General features: G+C 57.1%; 6 protein-coding genes across 6 annotated transcripts; 4 read left to right on the top strand and 2 right to left on the bottom strand.

Moving 5' to 3' along the window:
- Positions 1 to 1,626: 1,626 nt before the first annotated feature.
- On the bottom strand, positions 1,627 to 6,597 carry K452DRAFT_306654 (uncharacterized protein; the record flags this gene model as incomplete). The annotated part of the gene is made up of 6 exons (XM_033543004.1): positions 1,627 to 3,125; positions 3,176 to 3,316; positions 3,373 to 5,877; positions 5,927 to 6,188; positions 6,253 to 6,315; positions 6,409 to 6,597. 6 exons carry the CDS (start codon positions 6,595 to 6,597, stop codon positions 1,627 to 1,629), a joined length of 4,659 nt encoding a protein of 1,552 aa, XP_033399721.1.
- Positions 6,598 to 7,884: 1,287 nt separating this feature from the next.
- Positions 7,885 to 9,196, top strand: K452DRAFT_246118 (uncharacterized protein). The gene is made up of 2 exons (XM_033538006.1): positions 7,885 to 8,392; positions 8,445 to 9,196. Exons 1-2 carry the CDS (start codon positions 8,155 to 8,157, stop codon positions 9,005 to 9,007), a joined length of 801 nt encoding a protein of 266 aa, XP_033399720.1. The 5' UTR covers positions 7,885 to 8,154; the 3' UTR covers positions 9,008 to 9,196.
- A 1,837-nt stretch (positions 9,197 to 11,033) lies between these two features.
- On the bottom strand, positions 11,034 to 13,176 carry K452DRAFT_223451 (uncharacterized protein; the record flags this gene model as incomplete). The annotated part of the gene is made up of 2 exons (XM_033536620.1): positions 11,034 to 11,396; positions 11,458 to 13,176. 2 exons carry the CDS (start codon positions 13,174 to 13,176, stop codon positions 11,034 to 11,036), a joined length of 2,082 nt encoding a protein of 693 aa, XP_033399719.1.
- A 2,193-nt stretch (positions 13,177 to 15,369) lies between these two features.
- K452DRAFT_151357 (uncharacterized protein) lies at positions 15,370 to 16,454 on the top strand. Its single transcript, XM_033535535.1, has 2 exons — positions 15,370 to 15,932; positions 15,996 to 16,454. The coding sequence occupies exons 1-2, from the start codon at positions 15,434 to 15,436 to the stop codon at positions 16,151 to 16,153; spliced, it is 657 nt and encodes a 218-aa protein (XP_033399718.1). The 5' UTR covers positions 15,370 to 15,433; the 3' UTR covers positions 16,154 to 16,454.
- Positions 16,455 to 17,112: 658 nt separating this feature from the next.
- On the top strand, positions 17,113 to 17,560 carry K452DRAFT_223486 (uncharacterized protein; the record flags this gene model as incomplete). The annotated part of the gene is made up of 2 exons (XM_033536623.1): positions 17,113 to 17,280; positions 17,399 to 17,560. Coding segments are annotated over 2 exons (330 nt in total), but the record flags the coding sequence as incomplete, so codon positions are not given.
- A 578-nt stretch (positions 17,561 to 18,138) lies between these two features.
- Positions 18,139 to 18,841, top strand: K452DRAFT_306648 (uncharacterized protein; the record flags this gene model as incomplete). The annotated part of the gene is made up of 2 exons (XM_033543003.1): positions 18,139 to 18,414; positions 18,578 to 18,841. 2 exons carry the CDS (start codon positions 18,139 to 18,141, stop codon positions 18,839 to 18,841), a joined length of 540 nt encoding a protein of 179 aa, XP_033399716.1.
- Positions 18,842 to 20,375: the final 1,534 nt, after the last annotated feature.

Raw genomic sequence — 20,375 nt, 5'->3', positions numbered from 1 at the left:
GCAATGATCGCGACGGCGACCAGGACCAAGCGATACCTAGCGGTGGCACTCATCATCAACATCATCATCAACACTCGCCATCATCGCCGTTGCCCCTGTCAGCAACTTGTGCGCAGGAGAGAGACATGGACGCATGTAGGAGCGCCATGCTCACTTGTACGACAGAGAGAAGACGGAGCCGCCGAGCCGGGCGAAGAGAAGGAACGGCGCGACGTGGATCCAGACCTGCGTGACGGTCGCGGCGAGGATCCTGCTGGCTTGGGTGGCGGTGATGAGGGTAGGTAGGGTTGGAGGAGCTTATATAGGAGGGGGTTGGGAGAGCGGAGGCGGAATGCTGACTAAAGCGGAAGGAAGCAGTAAGGGTGAAAGGAAGGGAGGTGTTGTGCTGTGGAAGTACTCGGACAGAAGGAAAGAAGAAGAAGCGGCAGCACCAACCCGGAAACTTTATCTACCTTTGGCGACTATTTCGCCCTCCTAATATGATACCGCATCCACACAGCCAAAAATACTTCCTCACCTGCCGCATACCCGCAACTTCGTACTTACATACAACACTCTCGCATTCTCACCAGCCACATCTTCGTCCTCTTTCAAGTCCTCTCGTACCCTCTCATCTTCCCATCTACAACCCCCCGCCCTACTCCATTACCACCTCCACCTCAGATAACATATCCACCAACAACCACCTATCGAATGCTCAGGCAGTATACGAAATTTCATCCACTACGCCGACCAAAACCAAGATGGCCTTGCATTACCCACAACACAACACCACAGCACAGCACAGCACACCCCAGCGCATCAAGAGGAAGAAAAAAATGAAGAGGATTATAACTATACACTGCAATACAGACCAGCCCCAGCCCAGAGCTCCGCTCCATGCCGTAGACGCCCTCTCGCCCTCTATCAAGCGTGTACGCGCGCGCACACACACACAGGCACCGCACCCGACCATCGCGCACTGTACGCCGCAGCCACAGAGCCCAGCAAAGCCAGCAAAGCCAGCAAAGCCAGCAAGCCAAGGCAAGACAAGCAAGCAAGGCAACGCAGCATCCCCCACCCAACCAAGCCAAACCACGCCACGCCACGCCAGCCATCCATCCATTTTTAAATCCTCATCCGCACCCATTCGCACCCATTACCGGAAACCCCGATCCATCCATCCGTTCGTTCGCTCGTTCGATCGATTACGTTGTTCGCGCGTTTTGTTCCGGTCCGTTTCGCAGCCGTGTCGCGCCCGAGTCGGTATTCCCAGTATCCCCCTCCTCTCTCGCGAGAAGGCCCCTATCACTAACGCCCCAGCCGCATCGCAGAAAACGCAGGTACTACGCAGACGCAAACGCAAGCAAGCAAGCAAGCAGAAAAGCAAGCAAGAGACCCAGAGTGATGGCCGCATAGGAGGTAGAGAGAGGAACAAGGGACGAGGAAGACAGCGAAAGAGAGAGAGAAGCCAAAGAAGCAATCATCTACTCCTCCTCATCGATCCTGAAGGACCAATGCTCAGCCAAACAATGCTCTCAAAAACACATTAAGGTCAAAGCGCAAAAACCGGCAACCCCGTCCCTTCTCAAAGGGAACGAGGCCACCGGAAAAGGAATAAAGGTAAACACAAAAAAGACTCGCAACTTACTGCCCACTAGGCGTGACGCTCCTGTGTCGACTGCTGCCAAACAGGCCCCTGCGCTCCCTCGTGCTCTTCGGACTGCTGTTGACCGTGCTCAGCGCGTCCGCAGACGTGAAGCTCGTGCGCAAGAAGACGGTACCCGCGCCTGCGCGCACTGCCTTCTCGCTGCCGCCTGAGCCCTGGTCCTCGACGAAGAACATGCTCTCGCCCAGCTCCTCGTCTGCGCCGAAAGTGCTGTGGTCCTTGACCACCAGCTTGAACTGCGTGTCCGCCGTGCACTGCTGCTTGACCGTCTCGCGGTGCTGGTCGAACGCCACCTCGCCGCTGGCCGAGCGAATATCCTTCGTCTTGTGGATCTCCTTGGCCTGGCCCCGCGAGTTGAACATCGCCACGTGCACCCGCACGTTGGCCGAGGACGGGTAGCCCGCTGCCGAAAGGATGGCGATGCTGGCCACGCCCGCCTCGCCACCACCTGCACCTATATGGCCCGACGCGATGCTCGACGCGCCCACCGACACATGGCGGTTGTGCGGCGTGACGGGCGTCTCGCGCTGGAACTGGTCGACGTGGATCTGCGGCGGCGTCTGCGCGGTGCTAGGGCGGCGACTCTGGTTGTCGCCGTTCTCCGTGATCGCAGCCGGAGCGGTGGCGGCGCGGTCGGCTTCGGAGTCCTCCTCGCCCTGCCCGCGACTCTTACGGCGTCCGAGACCGAACACCTTGCCGACACCACCACCAACAAACGTCGCGCCCTTGATGACGTTTCCACCGACGAAGACAGCGCCCTTGCCGACACCCTTGACGGGTGCGCCAATGACCTTGCCGGGCGCCGCAAAGGTGCCATGGAAAGTTGAGGAGCCCTGGCGAGAACGCACGACGTAGTTGGGCTTGAACATCATCTTGAGGCGGACAGCACCGCTCTTGCCATCGAGTCCAAGAGTCACCTCTTGTTGTTGCATGGGCTCGAGAACGTCGAGGTTGATGATGGCAGAACCAAGGTGATCGGCCTTGTCGCCAAAGTCCCAGTCGTACACGTCGACTTGGAAGTGGGCCGCCGTCCGGCTTCTCACTTGGACCTCGAAGACCTCATTCCACGCCGGGTGCAAAGTCTTCTTCTGCTTGTCCGTCTTGTGAACTTCCTTGCCGTTAAGCACAAACTTGCAGTAGGGGTCGGAATAACCGTTGCGGTCGGCGGCAGGGAGATCGGCAGCGTCGAGGACATCCACGCGGAGAGTACCGCTGTTGTTGAAGGATTCGGCGGCATCCAGTTGCATCTTGACCGGGAGGTACTTGAGCGAGACGATGACCTTGTTCTCGTGACCATCCTTGTCCTCAAGCGTGAGCACAGTAGGAGTGTACAAGCATCGGCGGAGGGTGGAGAGAGTCGGGCCCTGCAGCTTGGCAATGACATGATCCTCATCACCATCTCCCTTCTTGTCCCGCTCCTCGACCAGGCGAAGGGTGATTCTCGAGAAGTCGAGTTCGCGAATCATTGCGTCACCAGCTGCGCTCATCGTCAGTGTTGTACACATACTCGTAAACAAGGACACTTACTGTCGTTGAACGTGGTATGTTTCGACCGAATCTTGGAGCTGAAGTAGTTAGGGAACAGCTGGTCATCCATGAGGACCTCGAGGTAGATGTCCGTCCTTGAGAATTCGCCCTCGATGACCTTGAAGACGAGAAGACCGGATTCTGCCACACGTAGTCAGTTTCTGAACAAGAGGCGGAACCTCTTACACAGCACGCACCGTATTGCTGGAGCTCTTCTGCCGAGAGTCTAATCTTCGGCACCTCAGGCTTTTCCTCGACGTGCTCCTGCTCTCTCTCGCCCATATCAAGTTTCTTCGCCATGTCTAGAGAACCATTAGTACCGTCACTGCGAAGAGACGAGATGGTGCCACTACGGTCTCTCGTCTTCTCCACTGTCAACAGATCGCTGCCTCCCGACACAGCTGAGTTGGCCGAAAGACCAGAAGCATTGCTCAGAGTGGGCTTGTGGCCCTTGACACTCAGATTGCTCTTCTCAGCATCGCCGGCCGACAAGGCCGAGTTAGCCGACATAGCAGAAGCATTGCTAAGCTTGGGCCTGTGGCTCCTGCTGTCCATGCTGCTGCGTTCCTTCTCGGCCTCCTCCTCATCAGGATCAATGACATTGAGAGTGGGGTAGAACGAGCAAGTGTAGCTAAGAGTACCCTTGGCGGGAGAGCGAGGACCCATGCGAAGGCCTTCAATACGGGGAGATGACTTTTCTTCGTAGACCTTGTACTCGCCGTTCTCGTCCTGCTGGAGGTACTCGGAAACAGGAATCTCGATGTGGCCGAGCGACCGATCCTTGCCCACGCTCTCCTGGTCCATGACCTCGACCAGGAGCTTCTCGCGGTTGCTGTGGACGGGAACATAGACGACCTCATCGAAGTCTGGGTTCAGGTTGTTCTTCCATGTCACGGTGCGTCCCTTTTCGATACCAGAGAGCAGCACGCGGACGTACGGATCAGACCTGCCAAGGGATTCGAGGTTGCGCAGATTGCGAGCGTTCTGGAAGTGCAAGCGGACGACACCGACGGGCTTGATGTAGCCGTCACTCATACCAGTACCCTTCAGGGAGACGGGCTTCCACTGAAGTGTCATTTTAGCACGTCCAGTCTTGACACCAGCCAGATTGTACCAGTCCTGGCCCTTGCTCATCAGGTCGAGCATGTCATCAAGCTTGATCTGGTAGGTACCAATGATGGGATCGGCAGCAAGGTCGCGGTCGTCCTTGATAACAAGACCGAGCTTGGCCTTCTTCCTGTCCGTGATGAGCAATTCTTTGGTGGCGTCGGGCCAAACGGGGTTGTTCGTGCGCTTGAGCTTCTTGGAGATGTGTGCCTCCTTTCCGTTGACGAGAAGGACCGCGTAGGGGTTGAGCTGGCCAATCATGCTCTTGGTCGAGTCCAGCTCCTTGGCTTGTTCAACGGTGAATTTGGCGATACCAGTAAGAGACTCGGGAGGAGGTTGCTCAGTGCCGTCTTCGCCCTTGAAGCCTTCGAGAACGGGGAAGAAGCGAATGTCGGCGGTGATGACACCACGAGGCCGGCCATTAGCCATGACCTCAAGAGCCTGGTTTTCAAACTCTTCGTTTTCCTCAAGCTGCTCGAGCGCGAAGCTGGCAGTGCCAAGTTCCTTGTCCTTGCGGTAATCGTTAAAGTCAAAGACTTGCAGCGTAAGAGCATCCTTCAACGAAGTAACAATGATGCTGATGGTCTCGTTCCAGCGGGGGTTTGCGCTCTCGCGGACCGTCTTGGTGCGACCAAGCTCCTGGCGACCGTTGACGGTGACCAAACAGTAAGGGTCCGGAGTTCCAGAGAACTTATCAGGGTTCTTCAGGCCTTGCGCACCGTGGAAGGTGATCTGAACCACACCAATGGCCTGGTCGACCGGGTTACCGGCCAGCATCTTTGCGATTTCGACGGGGAAGACGTTCGGCTCGTACATCATCGGGCCCAGGTTGGCGTGGATCTGCTCCATGATGAAAGATTCCAGACCAGGAATAAAGTTGATATCGAAGCCGAAAGTGTCACCACCGAGAGGCTTGCAGACATAGTCGATAGTAGGCCTCTCAAGGAACGAAATTTCCACCTTCTCGATGTGAGGAAACGGAATTTGAAGCTTCACCTTGATCCTCATCAAGCCAGAGAAGGCCATATCCTCGACAATGACGTCAAGGCCCTTACTGACCATACCTTTGCCAATACGGACCTCAAGCACGACTTTGGGGTTCTGCTTGTTCTTGATCTGGCGCGCCGTAAGGTCGGAGACATCGTTGGGTGTGAAGCTGAACTTCCAGTCCATAAGAACAATGTCATCCTGGGACTTAGGATACGTTTTGACATGCTCCATGCGGGGAGGCTTGGTGCCGAGAACGAAGAGCTTCATCCTGAGACTGTCAAGGAATGCGGGGGTAGCGGTGGAGAGAACCTGATCAACGGAGCTGATAATGGTCTTGCAAAGAACCGGCGCGTAGATGGGCCAGAATTTGACCAAGAAGCTGTTGATCCACTCCAAGCTTTCGGTGTCCGTCTCCAACTTGGTCTTTGCCATTTCTCTGTTCACGTCGTCCCTGAAGTTCCTCCGCACGCGACGGATGGAGGTGCGGTAGTAGGTGCCGCAGATGGCCATGACGATGAAGACCCACGCCAAACCGCCTCCAAGGACAGTGACAACGTAGGAACCTAAGCAGGCGAAGACGATGACGCCGGCATTGTGATACCAATCTGCGGAAAGTCAGCGCTTGTACAGCGGGCTAGCAGCGAACAAGCTCACCGCCGAAGAACTTCTCATCCAGATTGCTTTCTACCCACGTCTGGTGGTCCAGCAATGTGCCCTCGTCCACATCCTCGCCTGCGCCGGGCAATCCGAACTGCGGGGCCCAGCCGACTCTATCCCATTGCTTTTCGTCATCTTCGTCGAGGTCGGCGACAGAGCCATCGGGGGCGGTTTTGGTTACGCTGGTGGGTGTGGGAGGGACAATCGCGCCTTCTTTGGTGGGGGTAGGCAAGTCGTACTTGCTGGAAGAACCATCGTCCTGTAATTGGATTAGTGGTGTCGCTTTGGAGGAGTGGAAGAAGGGCATTTTGGGGCGTCCTTACGGCGTCAGACACTAGGGCGGTGACCTTTGGTTTATGCTCGTGGTGAAATCCGGCCGGAACATGCTATTGCAGAATAGGGATTGTCAGCGCGACTGCGCAATATACGCCACGTGGAAATGGTTGGCTCCAACGGATGGATCGGATCTGACGACTCACCGCGCCCGCTTGCATTGCCTTTTGTTCCGGCGAGGCATCGGGGTCGAAAGCGAGGGCTTCCCCACCGGCCTTCCTGGCCTCATTCATTATCTTCTGCTCGGCGTCTTCTGGCGACACGGACGTGTTCGGATCCCGGGCTGCCTCGATGGCACCCTGCTCCTTGAGCTCGGCCTCCTGTCGTGAAGCCATGACAGGCGCGAGGGTGGAGAATGGGCGGCTATGCAAGCGATATGCCGTTCTATCCGCGGAGTGACGAGGGGGGGTGTGGGAGCACTGGGCGGGGCGACAGAAGCTGGTCTGTGAGCGACGTGCCGTAAAGCGAGGGACCTCTTCGGGGGGGTGAGATAGTTAATCGAGGGAGAGAAGTCGGGAACGGAGAGAGAGAGAGCGAGAGGGAATGTTGGGGCCGGTCAAGTAGAGGAGGGCTGGAAGAGTTGGCTGGATGCGGTCGCGGCCTTGGCCGTAGGAGGTAGAGCTAGGACCCTGGCAACAGAAGCAACAGTAAGCCCCGCGCTGGCTCCTTCCGCGAAACAGTGCTAAGGAGTTTTTAGGGGGTTGAGACAAGCGTGCAAGCGCTATGCTGGCAAAGAGACCAGAGCTGCAAAGTGGCATCAACGCGCAGCGATGTCATCCACGTCGATCCCCGCACATCCCCAGCGCTCGCCCAGCCACTCGACCCTCATGGACGCGCACTTCGCCCACGGTACCTCAATGGCTAACCCGCACGTTTGCGCACCCCATTGGTCCCGTGGCCCCTTCCCGTCCGGCCGGCCAGCTCAACCAACCCACCCGCAAACGCGTCGCGTGGCTCAACACCATCCCAAGACCTTCCCAAGACCGGCCGCACAGCCACGCTTGCCAATCACTGCCTAGCGGAATTGCCAGGCTAGTCGACATTTCGCTACACTAGCGAGTAATTAGTTACTCTACTATCCAATTGCGCCATGCATGGAAAGACGCGCCGGCCCGCGACTTTTGATATCTGCTCTAGTAGCACGCAGCCACGTCTTCCTGTGTGAGTAGCTGCCTTCTGGTGTAATAGGCTGCCAGATCTCTCGCCGTGACGCGTGCATCCAGGGACTGGCAAGATCAAGCCCCGCCCGCCTGTTGATCGCAGTCGATCACCAAACCCAGGGCAGGGTTCCAGTTGGCCGCCTGGCCCCAAGCCCTGGCCCGGCGGTTCCTTCCCATCACCACTGCACGTGTGCACCCACTCGCAACGCACCGTCGCACCGGCGGCAGCGGCGTCGAATCGAACTGAATCTCGCAGAGTCTGAGATATACGACTCTGGGGGGGTTTTGCTTTGCCATGCATGCGCATCTCGCTCAACGGGGTGCGTGAGCGTCCCTTGTAAGTTGTGGAATATTCGACGCCGCTCCGGATGTTCAGATCCGAGTCTGCCGACTGGCCCGAGCAAGATCGGCCTGCAAGTTGCCTGGCTGCCTTACCGCCCCGCCCAACTTCCCTCTCATCATCACTGCGAACGATACCAAACCGTAACAATACCAACCCTCTTCACGGCTTGTGCGTACGCCACACCACAGCGCCACTCATCCGGCCAGTCGGACGACGCGTCGCTTCCCTCCTAGCAGCGCGAGACCGCGTGGCGAGGCGCTGGCGCACCACGAGCGCGACGACTTCCACCCACCTCATCTCCGATCTCTACGAGGACGACTACGACGCTGCCCGGCTTCGTGCCTGCTCTACTCCACCCCTCCTAACAACCGTTCCAACGCCGCGCCAACATGTCTGAGCGAAAGGTTCTCACCAAGTACTACCCCCCGGACTTCGACCCCAGCAAGATCGGAAGGCAGCGCAAGCCCAAGGATGCCGGTCCCAAGGTCCAGACCGTCCGCCTTATGGCGCCCTTCTCCATGTCGTGCCAGAAGTGCGGCGAGTTCATCTACAAGGGTCGCAAGTTCAACGCCAGGAAGGAGCACACCGAGGAGAAGTACTATGCGATCACAATCTACCGCTTTTACAGTAAGTCAACATCCTCTCTGGAACCTGACCTAATAACTAACCGCTTCCACAGTCCGCTGCACCAGATGTTCCGCCGAAATCACATTCAAGACCGACCCCAAGAACATGGACTACACATGCGAGCGCGGCGCAAAGCGCAACTTCGAGCCATGGCGAGAAGCCAAGCTCGCCGAAGAAACTGAAGAAGAGCGACTGGACCGGCTCGAGCGCGAGGAAGCGGAGCGCGACGCGATGGCGGAGCTAGAAACCAAGACACTGGACGCGAAGACGGAGATGGCGATCGCAGACGCACTGGACGAGATCCGCACGCGCAATGCGCGTATCGAGCGCGGCGAGTTCTCGGTCGAAGCGAGCGCGGAGAAGCCGGCGCAGGATCTGGAGCGCGAGCGCCAGGAGCGCGAGGACGAGGAGGCCGCGAAGCGCGCGTTCGAGACTGAGACTGGGGAGCGGGTGAGACGGCTGGGCGAGCCGGAGCAGGAGGGGGGAGAGAGTTCGGCTGCTGCTGCTAAGGGCGCGGCTGCTATGCCTCCGCCTCCGAGCTTTAAACGCGCGCCCAAGAAGAAGAAGGACTTGAGCGCCGCGCTGGGGATCAAGAAGAAGGGACCTCTAGTTTAAATGCGGGGTGGGGTGGGGAGGTGAGGAGGGGGAGTTCGGGGAGCTGTATATATATCAAGAAGAAGGCAAGCGCACAAAGGAGCCCAGGAGAGACGGAGTTAAGGCGCAGGACAGGTCTATCCAGAGAATGTACGATATCACGAACACCAGCAACAAGCAAACCGCATGATATTATGTCCATTCACCGCGAACCGAGATGCACCGTCTAGCGAGACAGGGGACGATACAAGCAGACCCTACCGAGTGCTTCACGCCTAGCTCACAGCGCGAGTCCTGGGTATGGGTGCAACGGTCTTAGAGCACACACAATGTCCATGACCGCGAACCGAGTTGCACCGCCTAGCGCGACAGGGGACGAAGCAAGGAGTCCCTACAGAGTGCTTCACGCCTAGCTCACAGCGCGAGTCCTGGGTATGGGTGCAACAGTCCTAGAGCACACACAGACTGTCCGCATCTTAGCTGCGTCTCTTCTTCTCCTCCATACAAGCATCGCCGTCTCGCTTCTCGGTGAATCTCGCTTCATGCTGACACACGTTACAGAACCCGTTTTCAACGCACGCCAGTTAGGCTCAAATGCCTACCTAGGTAGCTATTCCAAATCCTCGGGTCCTCGGCGTTCTTTTATGACGATCTGCCCGCATCCCAGCTGCCAGTCAGGCAGTCAGGCAGTCAGGCGGGCAAGCACGCAAGCAGGCGCAATCCCCCGAATTGCGAATTACAGACCTACCCTAGTCAGCACAGCACATCTCCATGTTATTTCCAGGGCAGGGCAGAGATGCACCGCACACGCCGCGCCCTGGGGCCGCGCGAACGCACGCACGCGCGAACGATGGGGCCGTGCGCGTTCCTGTGCCTGGTGCCTGGCTAGAGTAGGTGGGCTGGCTCGTGCCCCTTGTGCCTAGTTAAGCCATTGACGACTGTGGCCGCGGTTAGTGGCACCAACACCGACTTCCTGTGCCCCTCGTGGCTTTGACGCTGCCCCTCTGTGGAGCGAGAGAAATGTTTTTTTGCTCGCAGCGAGATGCTTCATAAGCCTGTCGGTGGAGCGCCGGAAGAAAAGCATTTTAAAGAGAGGTTTTGTGCGCGACGGGAAATTGTGTTTGGGTTTGGCGTTGGCGTGGTTGCTGATGTGCGTTTTGTATAGAATTGTATGTATGTATGTATGTATGTATGTGTGTATGTATGTATGTATGTACAATATGTAGTAAGCTCAGTGCTTCTTTCTTAAAACTAGGCGCTTGGGAAGGCGCTTCGCGGTGCAAGGTGTGTGTGTGCTAAAGCTATGATGTGCGCGATGGTGTGTTTTAGATAGAGTAGGGATTGCCTACTTTGTGCTTGTGTAGGTAATATATTATATATCCATTGATAAATAGATGAAGGAGGTGGGTTGATAAAGGAGGTGCGGATAGGTGGGTTTTATTATTTAATATCTATTTACCCCTTTTGCTGGGGAGGTGGTAGGTGGGTTGTTGGTCGTTTATTTAGGACGATTGTTTGGGATTGGGATTGGGGGGGGGGGGGGGGGGGGGGGGGGGGTGGGGTGGGGGGGTTTTGAGGGGTAGGTAGGTGAAAGGTGGGTGAATAGCTGCTGACGCCCCTGCCCCTATAAAGGCATGTTCTAGAATGCATGCACTCACTGTACATGCAGCTCAGCATCCACATGCACAGAATCGGCACAGTCAAAGCACACAACACAATAAACTTGTAACAGTTGATTCATTCGCTCGGGCCTGTACGTGTATGTACCTGAGACCTATCTACCGCTGTCCGTTTCGTGTGCATCTAGCCCCTGTGTGCCTCTATGGGCTTTATGTGCAAGCACCCTGAACACACCCCCTGTCGTTGTGGAAGCCGATGATACCAAGCAAGTAAAGCCATTATGTCCCCGCTGATTGGAGGCCGGAGTAGTGTAAGCAGGACGCGCTCCTTTTCCGCTGCGCAAATGAAAGGTCACTTGGGCATTGTATCTCGCGACGCACACGCACCCAGGGGCCACCTTCCAGAACATTCGCGAAGGAGAGCAAGATCAGCAGAAGAGGCTCGCGCGCGTGCGCTCGTTCTCCCTCGTCTCGTTGTGCAGGTGCTGCGTGACGTCGAGCACGGTGATGATGTGCTCATGGCGCAGCGGCTTGCCGCGGCGACTGGCCAGCAGCTGCGCAGTCTTGAGCACGTTCTTGATCTGGCGACCGTTCATGGTCATGAGGGCGAGCGCGTCCAGCTGCGCCGAAGTGATCTCGTGCTCTTGAGGAGACGCCGCGAGGAAGTTCGTCCAGACCGTGCGCCGTGAGTCGGTGCTGAGCTCCGGGTATTCGAGTGAGATATGGATGCGTGACTGGAAGGCACTGTCGAAGGTGTTGACGCGGTTGGTCGTCAGGAACATTATGCCTTCCTGTGGGGTGGGTTAGCTTAGGTTAGTGTGGGGTGGGATGGGTATGGGATGAAAGACTTACGTAGTACTCGAGGATGCGCAAGAAGATCGAGACGAGCTTGTTGCGTTCGAGCTCGTGGAGGGAGCGCTGCTCGAGGAAGACGTCCGCCTCGTCCAGCAACAGAATCGCGTTCCATTTGGTGCACATCTCGAGGATGCACTGCAGCTTGGACTCGACGCTGCGGGGATCGAGGCCCAGATCACCGGCCGACATCATGTACAGCGGGACGCGCATCTCCTCAGCCACAGACTCGGCCGTCAACGTCTTGCCTACGCCGGGCGGGCCGCAAAGCAGCAGGATGATGCCCTTGCCCTTGCCCTCGATGATGTCGTCGAACGAGGCCTTGTACTTGCGCTGGCTCTCAGTGAAGCCGAGGATCAGTTCCTTCTGGTTGGCCGGGAGCACGAGGCTGTCGAACGCGTTGGTCGACCATTCAATCTCCTTGACGCTGTTCACGAAGAAGTTCAGCCACTGCTTCGTCTTCAGTGAGTAGCCCCGCAGCAGCGGCGTGCTGACCAGCTTCTGCTCCGCCGTGAGCGGCAGCCGCTTGATGCCCTCTTCGTCTTCATCGCCAAAGCTGCCATCCGCGGGCATGCTGTCCTCGTCGACTTCCTCAATGTAGCGGTAGCTATTGTAGCCACGGTATTCGTCATCGCTATAATCTTGGACTCCTGAGGAGTCGTCGTCGTCGTCGTCGTCGGAGTCGTCAAGCGATGGCTTCCCGTCCTTTTGCGCGAGCGGCGTCACGTAGATGCCCATGTTGGGGTTGAAGCGGTTCCAGCCAAATGTGTCGATCACGATGCGTCCCTTGATGTTGTACTTATCCTTGGCGCTCAACGAGCCGCGCTTCCACCCAATACCGTGGTACGCCTTGTAGTGCGAGCCGGCGAAGGCCTCGAAATTGGCGCCACGCTCCAGCAGGCGCTTGCGCAAACCCTCCTCGTCGTGGTGGAACTCAATCGGGAAGGCCGGAAGCTGCGCAATGTACCGTGTGCCCGAATAGGCGGAGATCTTGATTCTGAGCTTGTTCGTCCCGAAGCGTGTTCCGTCCCAGTCCAAGTACTTGCCCGTGATCCAGAAGCATGGTCCGGTGTTGGTGTCCGTACCGTACTTGGTCTCAGCCAGCTTCAAGGCCGTCTCTTGGCCATCCTGGCGAGAGTAGATGATCGCACCGGGCTGGAAGAGCGTGTAGAGGCAATCGTATGTCATCACGCCCTTGGACTTCATATCTTGGAAAGTGTCGATCATGTCGTTGAATTCCGACTTGAGCAGGCTGTACAGCACCTCGGCGTGCTCCAGGGTCAGCTTCACTTTCTCGTCATCTTGCGACTGGCTCTTCAGCTTCTCAATCGCAGCCTTTAGCTCAGCCCATCGATGGATGAGCGGCTCGAAAGGATCCGAGAACTCAAGACGCTTCAAGCCAGCAGTGACACCGGGGTAATCCTTGAGTACCTTGCGGAGCAGGTCCTTCAATAACGGGCTCTGGATGACAATAGAGTGAACTTGGAGCACCTTCCGGGGATCGTTGTAGACCTTGACGTTACGGACGAGGAGTGCCCACTTTGAAGTTTCTGCGTTCTCGACCGGTTCGCCAACATCCTCGGGGATCGTGTCCTGCCACTGGAAACGTCCCTTCCTGTCTTCCTTACCAGAGTAGAGATTCTTGAAGCCGCATTGCATGCCGACCTCGGAGGGGTCCAGGCTCTCGACTTCGGCCGGAGCAGACTTGCCGTTGGACATGGTTGAATTTTTCATGCCGCTGGACTTGGGCAAGTCGTTGACGCTGGACATGTGCAAGTGCTTGAACGCGTCAGCGAGAGGCAGATCCGACGGGGAATTGCCGTCTTTGACGTTGTGCGGTGCCATGATGAATGGAACTTGGTGGTTTTAGAAGTGTTCGTTTGGTTGGGTCGGCGGGGAAGGCCCCGGACGGCTTTGTGCGACCCCAAGTGAATGGCCTTTTGAAAGTCTGAAGCAAAACTGTATTAAGGGAACAGGAAAAGAGCAACAGCAGAGCTTTAAGAGAGCAGTGAGAGGGAGGCCCAGAAAAGTATTATGATGGAAACCAGACAAGTCACGGTCGCTGCTCTTTATGCATCACTGCGTGGTTGTTGCTGCTGCCTGCACATCACTGTGACGAGGCTGAGCCATTCAGTCAACGAGCTCAACGTCAATCCAATAAATGACGCGTGCCTGCAGTTGCTGCCTGCGTTGCCTAGGATGATAGGTAGTGACTCTACATGTACTCATCCAACCAAATGCCGCACGTTTCGAGTGCATCCTTTAGAGAGTTTTTGCCAACGTTCACAAGTTAACGGGCAAAGCCTGGTCGTTCATGTCGCGCATGTGCGCAGTGCTATAGGCATAATCAGATCTACAGTAGACGTCAGTTGCCGACTAGACAGACATTAAACTGAGTTATAATAGCATACGACTGAGGACTACATAAGAAGCATGTCAACTCCACTGCGAAATGGTTATTACGGCTACGTAGAGATCAGCTGCGGGTGTGCTTTACAACAACGGTCGGGGTTTACTCAACTACGCCTGGGAGCCTGATGCACTGGAAGTACGTGGTAGATACGAGTGTTTTTATCCATGTCTTTATCGCGGATTCGCGTGAGTATTAAGATGGTGTTGTGGGTTGGCTCGGATAATTTTCCCATCCTTTGGCAGGCCGCCCACGTGATACTACACCTGCATAAGTGTATGATTTACTTTATACCCTTTACCCTCGTACATGCGTATACTTCCTTGGCATGCCTTTGTGCTCAGGAATCTCTATATCTGGTATCTTTACAAGCACTCCTTTTGCCCTCGCACTTTTTTGTATCTGTGAAAATATCTTACCCATATATATATACTATTTTCGTATATGTGTAAAGCAATCTATGGCTCCGCAAGCAAAGAGTTTCGATAGATATGTCCTGCGTAGATTCAGGTGGGCAATGCGGGTTGAATGTCGTTGCCTCGAATCTGTGGGGAACCCCAACCAGACCCCGCCGATTTCCGCGCCAGGCCGATCGACTTAGTCGTGACCACATCTCGACTGCACCAGCACCCCGACGTACGATATGATAGTGACAAATATTTGTTGCCTGTCAAGCCGCCAAGTGATGCCCCAACACGACATGAAGGAGCTCTGTTTGATTGACGTTTGACGTTTGATAGGGCCAAGGGCTTCCACAACTGCACGTTGGAGACGGACAGAACCAACTCGACCAGGCCTCGTTCTTCATCACTGACGACTGACGGCGGTTGAGACACCCCAACGGCAGCCAGTTTCGGGCCGTCGAGTTGCACAGCGGCGCCAGTGCCGCCCATCCACGTTATGGGTGGTACGAGACGCGCAGGGAGCCGAGGGCCGCGAACCTTCTCCATCTTGTCTCAGAGTATCGAGGGGGGTGGTGGCACAGTCACAGTGGGGCACATCCAATGAAGGATGCCGTGAGGCATTTGAGCCTACGCATGCCCCCTTCTCTCCAGAAAACATGCTCAGGGCTTGCAGGCCATGTGGAGCTACGGCTGGGCCGGACCGTAGCGATTGTGCAGCCGGCATGCTCGTATTGGCATGCACGAAGGGCCCAGATCTTCCAGATATCTGGTGCTGCTGGCCGGAACAGGGTAGCCAGCGCGAGATCTTCACGTCGCCGTCACTATCACAGATGAGATAACTCAACGTTCCACGAACATGGCACGACCCAGACCCGATGCTAGCATGTGAATGTCTCAGGCGGCGGGCAAATGGCGCAGCAGAAGGTTCGGTGCGGCTTCCAACTCGTGATGGGAGGCGTGCAAGGAAGGCCGAGCATGCGCGCGCCTCTTACCTCAACCGTCTAGCGAGGGGTGCGCGGTGCAACGCCGAAATCCCGCCCTGCCTGCAGATTTCACAATTGTGCGTCTGACATACCTACCACTACAGGCAATTGACTCCCTCCGCTCTCCCCAGACCGCGCAGTTATCACCCCGTCCGCCCCTCTCTTATTTTTCCCTCACGATGTCCACCTCGTCGCACCCTCCGGCCTCGAAGCCTGACCCTACCGTCAACGCCGATGCCTCCCAAAGAAGACTCTCCTCCTCCGATGCCGCCGGTTCCGCCGAACTCGCCAATCTTAAAGTAAACCTGAAGAGCGCTCTGCGCCAGTTCCCCGACTTCCCCAGCAAGGGCATCCTCTTCGAGGACATCCTGCCCATCTTTGCCGACGCGTCCCTGCACCAGAAGCTGGTCAGGGCGCTCGAGCTGCACGTCTCCAAGAACTACGCCCAGAAGCCCGACGTCATTGTCGGCCTCGAGGCGAGAGGCTTTTTGTTCGGCCCTAGCCTGGCGCTGGCGCTGGGCGCTGCCTTCGTTCCCGTACGCAAGCAGGGCAAGCTGCCCGGTCCCACCGAGACCGCCAGCTACGAGAAGGAATACGGCCAAGATTTCTTCCAAATCCAGGCTGACGCCATCAAGAAGGGTCAGCGCGTCATCATCGTGGACGACATTATTGCGACGGGTAAGTACCTAGCTCAAGGCCGGCTTTTGCAGGGTGTTTCGCATACTGACAAACGTTTGACAGGCGGTTCTGCCGGCGCTGCTGGTGACCTCGTCCAGAGGCTCGGCGGCGAGCTTCTCGGCTACCTCTTCATCCTCGAGCTCGACTTCCTCAAGGGCCGCGACAAGCTCAACGCGCCCGTCTACACGCTGCTGTCCGGCCAAGAGTCCAAGATGGAATAAACGAGCGGGCTCCGACAGCTGCATGACTCTAGCTGCAAAGCCGGACACGTCACAGCAGCTGCATAACGGGAACCCTGCCAGGTCTAGGGTATTTCTGCACGGCACGACTGGGAATAAAAGGAGGCTGACGGTGGCGTCGCGGGTGGTATCTTGGCCGGGCTACATGGCTTTTCGGGAGGGGGGCTTATCTGCATTGCACATATCTCGGGACTTCTTTTTCCAACTCATCTCTAATCCGCCTTGCGATTCCCCTACATAGATCCGCCCATTCTACATTCATGATTTCGCTGCCGTTTTCAACACGGGCGGACGTTCATAGCAAAGACCAAAAAGGAAAAAAAGAAAAAAAGTTTCCTTGTGCAAGCGGTATCGGATCGTCGTGATGAACCCCGCCATGAACCCCACCTTGATCAGACTCCGACCGTGCGCCGACCTTCCTTTCCTCGCACCATGCTTGCTCGCACAACAACAATTCATCTGCTGCAACGATCCGTCTTCAATCCTCATTCTCTTCGTCGATCGGCTCCGCTCCTGCGCCAACAACCTCTCCGCACAATGTCTGACATCAAGAACATCTTCACGGCCAACGCCTGCCCTCGTACGCGATGACTCCTCCCTCGCCTTGACTAGCTGTTGCTGACAACTGGCTTCTCTAGCTGCTGGCCCTTACGTACGTCCCGCAGTCCATCCCTTCCCTTTCCAATCCTGATGTGCGGTCCGAGCCGTCCCGCCAAATGCTGTGTTGCTGTGCTAGGCGTGCGGGGAGCAAAGCACGCCGGGCCAAGCTGCACCCCAACATTCCCCACTTGCATTTCCGCGCGGCAAAAGCAAGAGACAGAGCAGAAGCGGAGGCGGACCCCGCAAGCAAAAAACGCCACACTCACACCTAACACGCCGTGTACACGCGCACGACGGAAGTTCCCAGAGCTCTGACGCTGACAGATGCTGCGGTGAAACAGAGCCAGGCCGTCCAGGTCGGACAGCAAATCTTCGTCTCGGGCCAGATCCCCGCCGATGCGCAGGGCAATCTCGTCGAGGGCAACATTGGCCAGAAGACCGAGGCCTCCTGCAAGAACATTGTTGCCATTCTGAGCGAGGCGGGCTCCGACATCTCCCGCGTCTTCAAGGTGCGTACGCGGCGTGGTACCCGGCGCGAGACGCTCGCGTGCGGTTGCACGCAGGGCGTCCCCGTGGTTGCCGCTGCGGGGGCGTTGGATGGAAGCTCATGGCTGACTTTTGCGCTAGGTTAACGTCTTCCTTGATGACATGGCCAACTTTGGCGAGATGAATGCCGTCTACGAGAAGTTCTTTGCCCATAAGCCTGCTCGCAGCTGCGTTGCCGTCAAGCAGCTCCCCAAGGGCGTGCCCGTTGAGATTGAGTGCATTGCCCTTGCTGGCAAGGCTTAGATGGATGACGTGATGCGTCTGACATAGTATGAATGAATAAAATTGGCGAGTCAATCCCAATTGAGCGCAACGTGTGACCGGTGCTTCGTCTAGACCTGGGATTCGACTACTTGCTTTGCTGTGCGTGCTCGTGTTGCGACAACCTGTCTTTTGCTTGTTGGGAATTCCGTTACCATTTTTCCGTGCGTTGTCCTAACAGAGAACAAATCTCCAAGAAAACTGTTTGTTGTCGTCTACAGGATATAACGGTTATATAATTTTGCAAATGCATCCGAAATAGTATGTTCAAGTGAAAGAGTCGAATAAGAAGTATCCGGGTAGTGCGGCGGCGGGATTTTCCCACCGGCGTAAACAGCTCGCTTCGGCGGCGCGCTCTTCAGCCGCAGCTCTTCACCCGCGTCACCAACCCACGCTCGGCACCCACAACCCCATCAACACGCGCCTCAGCAGCGCCCATCTCCAGACTATACGCGCACAACGCGGACGCCGCCGACCCAATCGCGCACCACCAACACGCAGCACGGCGCTTCTCCATCCCCATACCACAGCACAGCACCGACGCACACTCGACGCCCACCATGGCCGACGCGGAAATGGACATCGACACGGCCACGCCCTCCGCCGCCGTCGAGGAGGACAAGGCCCCCGTCGCAGAGGACAGCAGCAACGTCAAGGGCGCCGAGGCGCGCACCCAGGCGGGCGCTGTCGCCGTCCGCTCGATTGAGGGCTGGATCGTTATCGTCACGAATGTCCACGAGGAGGCGAGTGAGGAGGACTTGACGGATCTGTTTGGCGAGTTTGGCGAGATTAAGAATTTACATCTTAATCTGGATCGGCGCACGGGTTATGTTAAGGTGAGTTTGTTTGGGTGGTGGTTGGTTGGGTCTGCGCGAGGCGGAGCTTGAGCTCCAGCTTGCACGAGCTTGCACAATCAACTGGGAGCAACAAAAAAAGAGAAAGAGAGAGAGAAAACCATCAGAACACCGGCTAACGACCCCCCGCTTCCTCGCACCACAGGGCTACGTCCTAATCGAGTTCCCGACGCTAGAGGAGGCCAAAGCGGCCATCGACGGCGCCAACGGCAAGAAGCTGCTGGACCAGACGATCGCGGTCGAGTATGCGTTTGTGCGGCCGCCGCCGAAGCAGGCCGGGCAGGGCGGGAGCGGGCGGGGCGGCGGGCGCGCGGGCGCGGCGCGCGGCGCTCGCGCTCGTAGCAGGAGTCCTGGCGCCGATCGCGAGCGCAGCAGGAGCCCGGACGTCAAGGACGTCGAGGTCGAGTGAGTGCTGCGGCGTGTGCGTGTGTGTGCGCGCTGCGCTCGCTCGTGCCTCGTCCGTGGGCTGTGTGCGCGGGACGGCGATGCGGCTGGCTGGCTGGCTTGGTTCCTGAGGTCGCGAAAGAAGAGATTGAGTGAGCTAGGTAGGGCACGGCACGGCACGGCACGGTACGGTACAGGTGGGAGCGGTCACACCGCATCACAGAGCAGAGAAAAGCATAACAAAGCTAAAGCAAAACAACATGCGCGCCGGCTTGTCGAGCGATTGACAAGTTGGCCTTTTACGAAAACACCTGGTACGTCGCGTCCCATCACGTCTCACCTTAATCACCATCTCCGTCAATCCTACAAACAGCAACTAACCCTTTCCTCGCAGACACTTGCATACTCACACTCGAACACCGTGCTTGGAATCTAGGTGGAGTCTAGCACCGAGAGGTCTACATCATAATTAGTTGCTGAAACGTCTTTTTTCATGGCACGCTTGCTCGCGGCGGAGCAGAGATGCTGGTGCGCCTATGTAGGCATGCCGTGCGTTCGCGTTCCGCGCAGCAAGAAGATGAAAACGTATGCCGCACATTTTCATAGTCATACTGTGCAGCAGCCTCGCCCCCTCTCCCTGGAACTGGTAGATGCCTGACCAGGCACGCACTGACTGAACTGAACTGAACCGAACTGACCCAATCCACCCCCGTCGATCCGCCAAGCGTGTGCTTGGTTTAGGCTGTATGGTGATGGTGGTGGTGGTGGTGGTGGTGGTGTTCTTGCTGCCCTATGACCACCACCATAAAAAAGCCGTCCGGGGCGTGATGTGTGTGATATGCGTGCGCGTGAGCGTGTTCCTGGCATGCGTGTGCATCTGGAGCCATCAAGCCGTTCCTGACAAACCCATCACTCGAGGTATCAAAAGCGCTCGTGCCCGCGTGATGCGATCTGTCTCAGATACTCCGATGGAATGTACATGGAGCGGTTTTAGACCCACCCAGCACAGCCAGCACGGCCATTGCGCTCGTTGGCGTGATCGTGATATTAGATCTCTGATCTGTGTACGTTCGTACGTATGTACATATAGGTACGAGTGTTTGAGGCGTGCGGGGGAGCGAATCACCACGGGGCTGACGTTCGTTCCTTGGACCTGGCCCTGGCGCTGCCCTGCCCTGGCCACGCGAGCTGCCCTACGCGTACCTACAACCTACTAACCACCTCTCCATCTCTCTATCTGACGCCCGCACACGTTCCGCCGCCACCTTGTTCTGCGCGCTTTCTGCCTCTGGCTTCTCCCGTTTGCGAATTGCGAATTGCGGATCGCGAGTTGTCTCGTCGCACCCCCCGCACACGCGCGCCCGCATGCCCGCTAGGTGCTGGCTCGGCTCGGCCCCCACATGACGTTGAGGTTGACGGCTCGGATGACTGCTGCCGCCGCTGCTTCTGCCTCTGCCTCTGTCTTTGTCTGGCTCTCTTGATTTGATTTGATTGCTGTCTCTGTTGCGTTTGCGTTTGCTAAGTGCCTTCTTACGGTTGGGTACTGCTGCTGCTGCGGA

This window comes from Aplosporella prunicola (assembly GCF_010093885.1).
Source record: "Aplosporella prunicola CBS 121167 unplaced genomic scaffold K452scaffold_7, whole genome shotgun sequence".
Taxonomy (NCBI): Eukaryota; Fungi; Ascomycota; class Dothideomycetes; order Botryosphaeriales; family Aplosporellaceae; genus Aplosporella; species Aplosporella prunicola.
This window is presented reverse-complemented; position numbering and strand designations above follow the sequence as displayed.

Coding starts and splice junctions, on each gene's coding strand:
- K452DRAFT_246118 (XM_033538006.1), top strand. CDS start 8,155: ATGTCTGAGCGAAAGGTTCTCACCAAGTACTACCCCCCGGACTTCGAC. Junction 8,393..8,444: donor CACAATCTACCGCTTTTACA/GTAAGTCAACAT, acceptor CCGCTTCCACAG/TCCGCTGCACCAGATGTTCC.
- K452DRAFT_151357 (XM_033535535.1), top strand. CDS start 15,434: ATGTCCACCTCGTCGCACCCTCCGGCCTCGAAGCCTGACCCTACCGTC. Junction 15,933..15,995: donor GGACGACATTATTGCGACGG/GTAAGTACCTAG, acceptor AACGTTTGACAG/GCGGTTCTGCCGGCGCTGCT.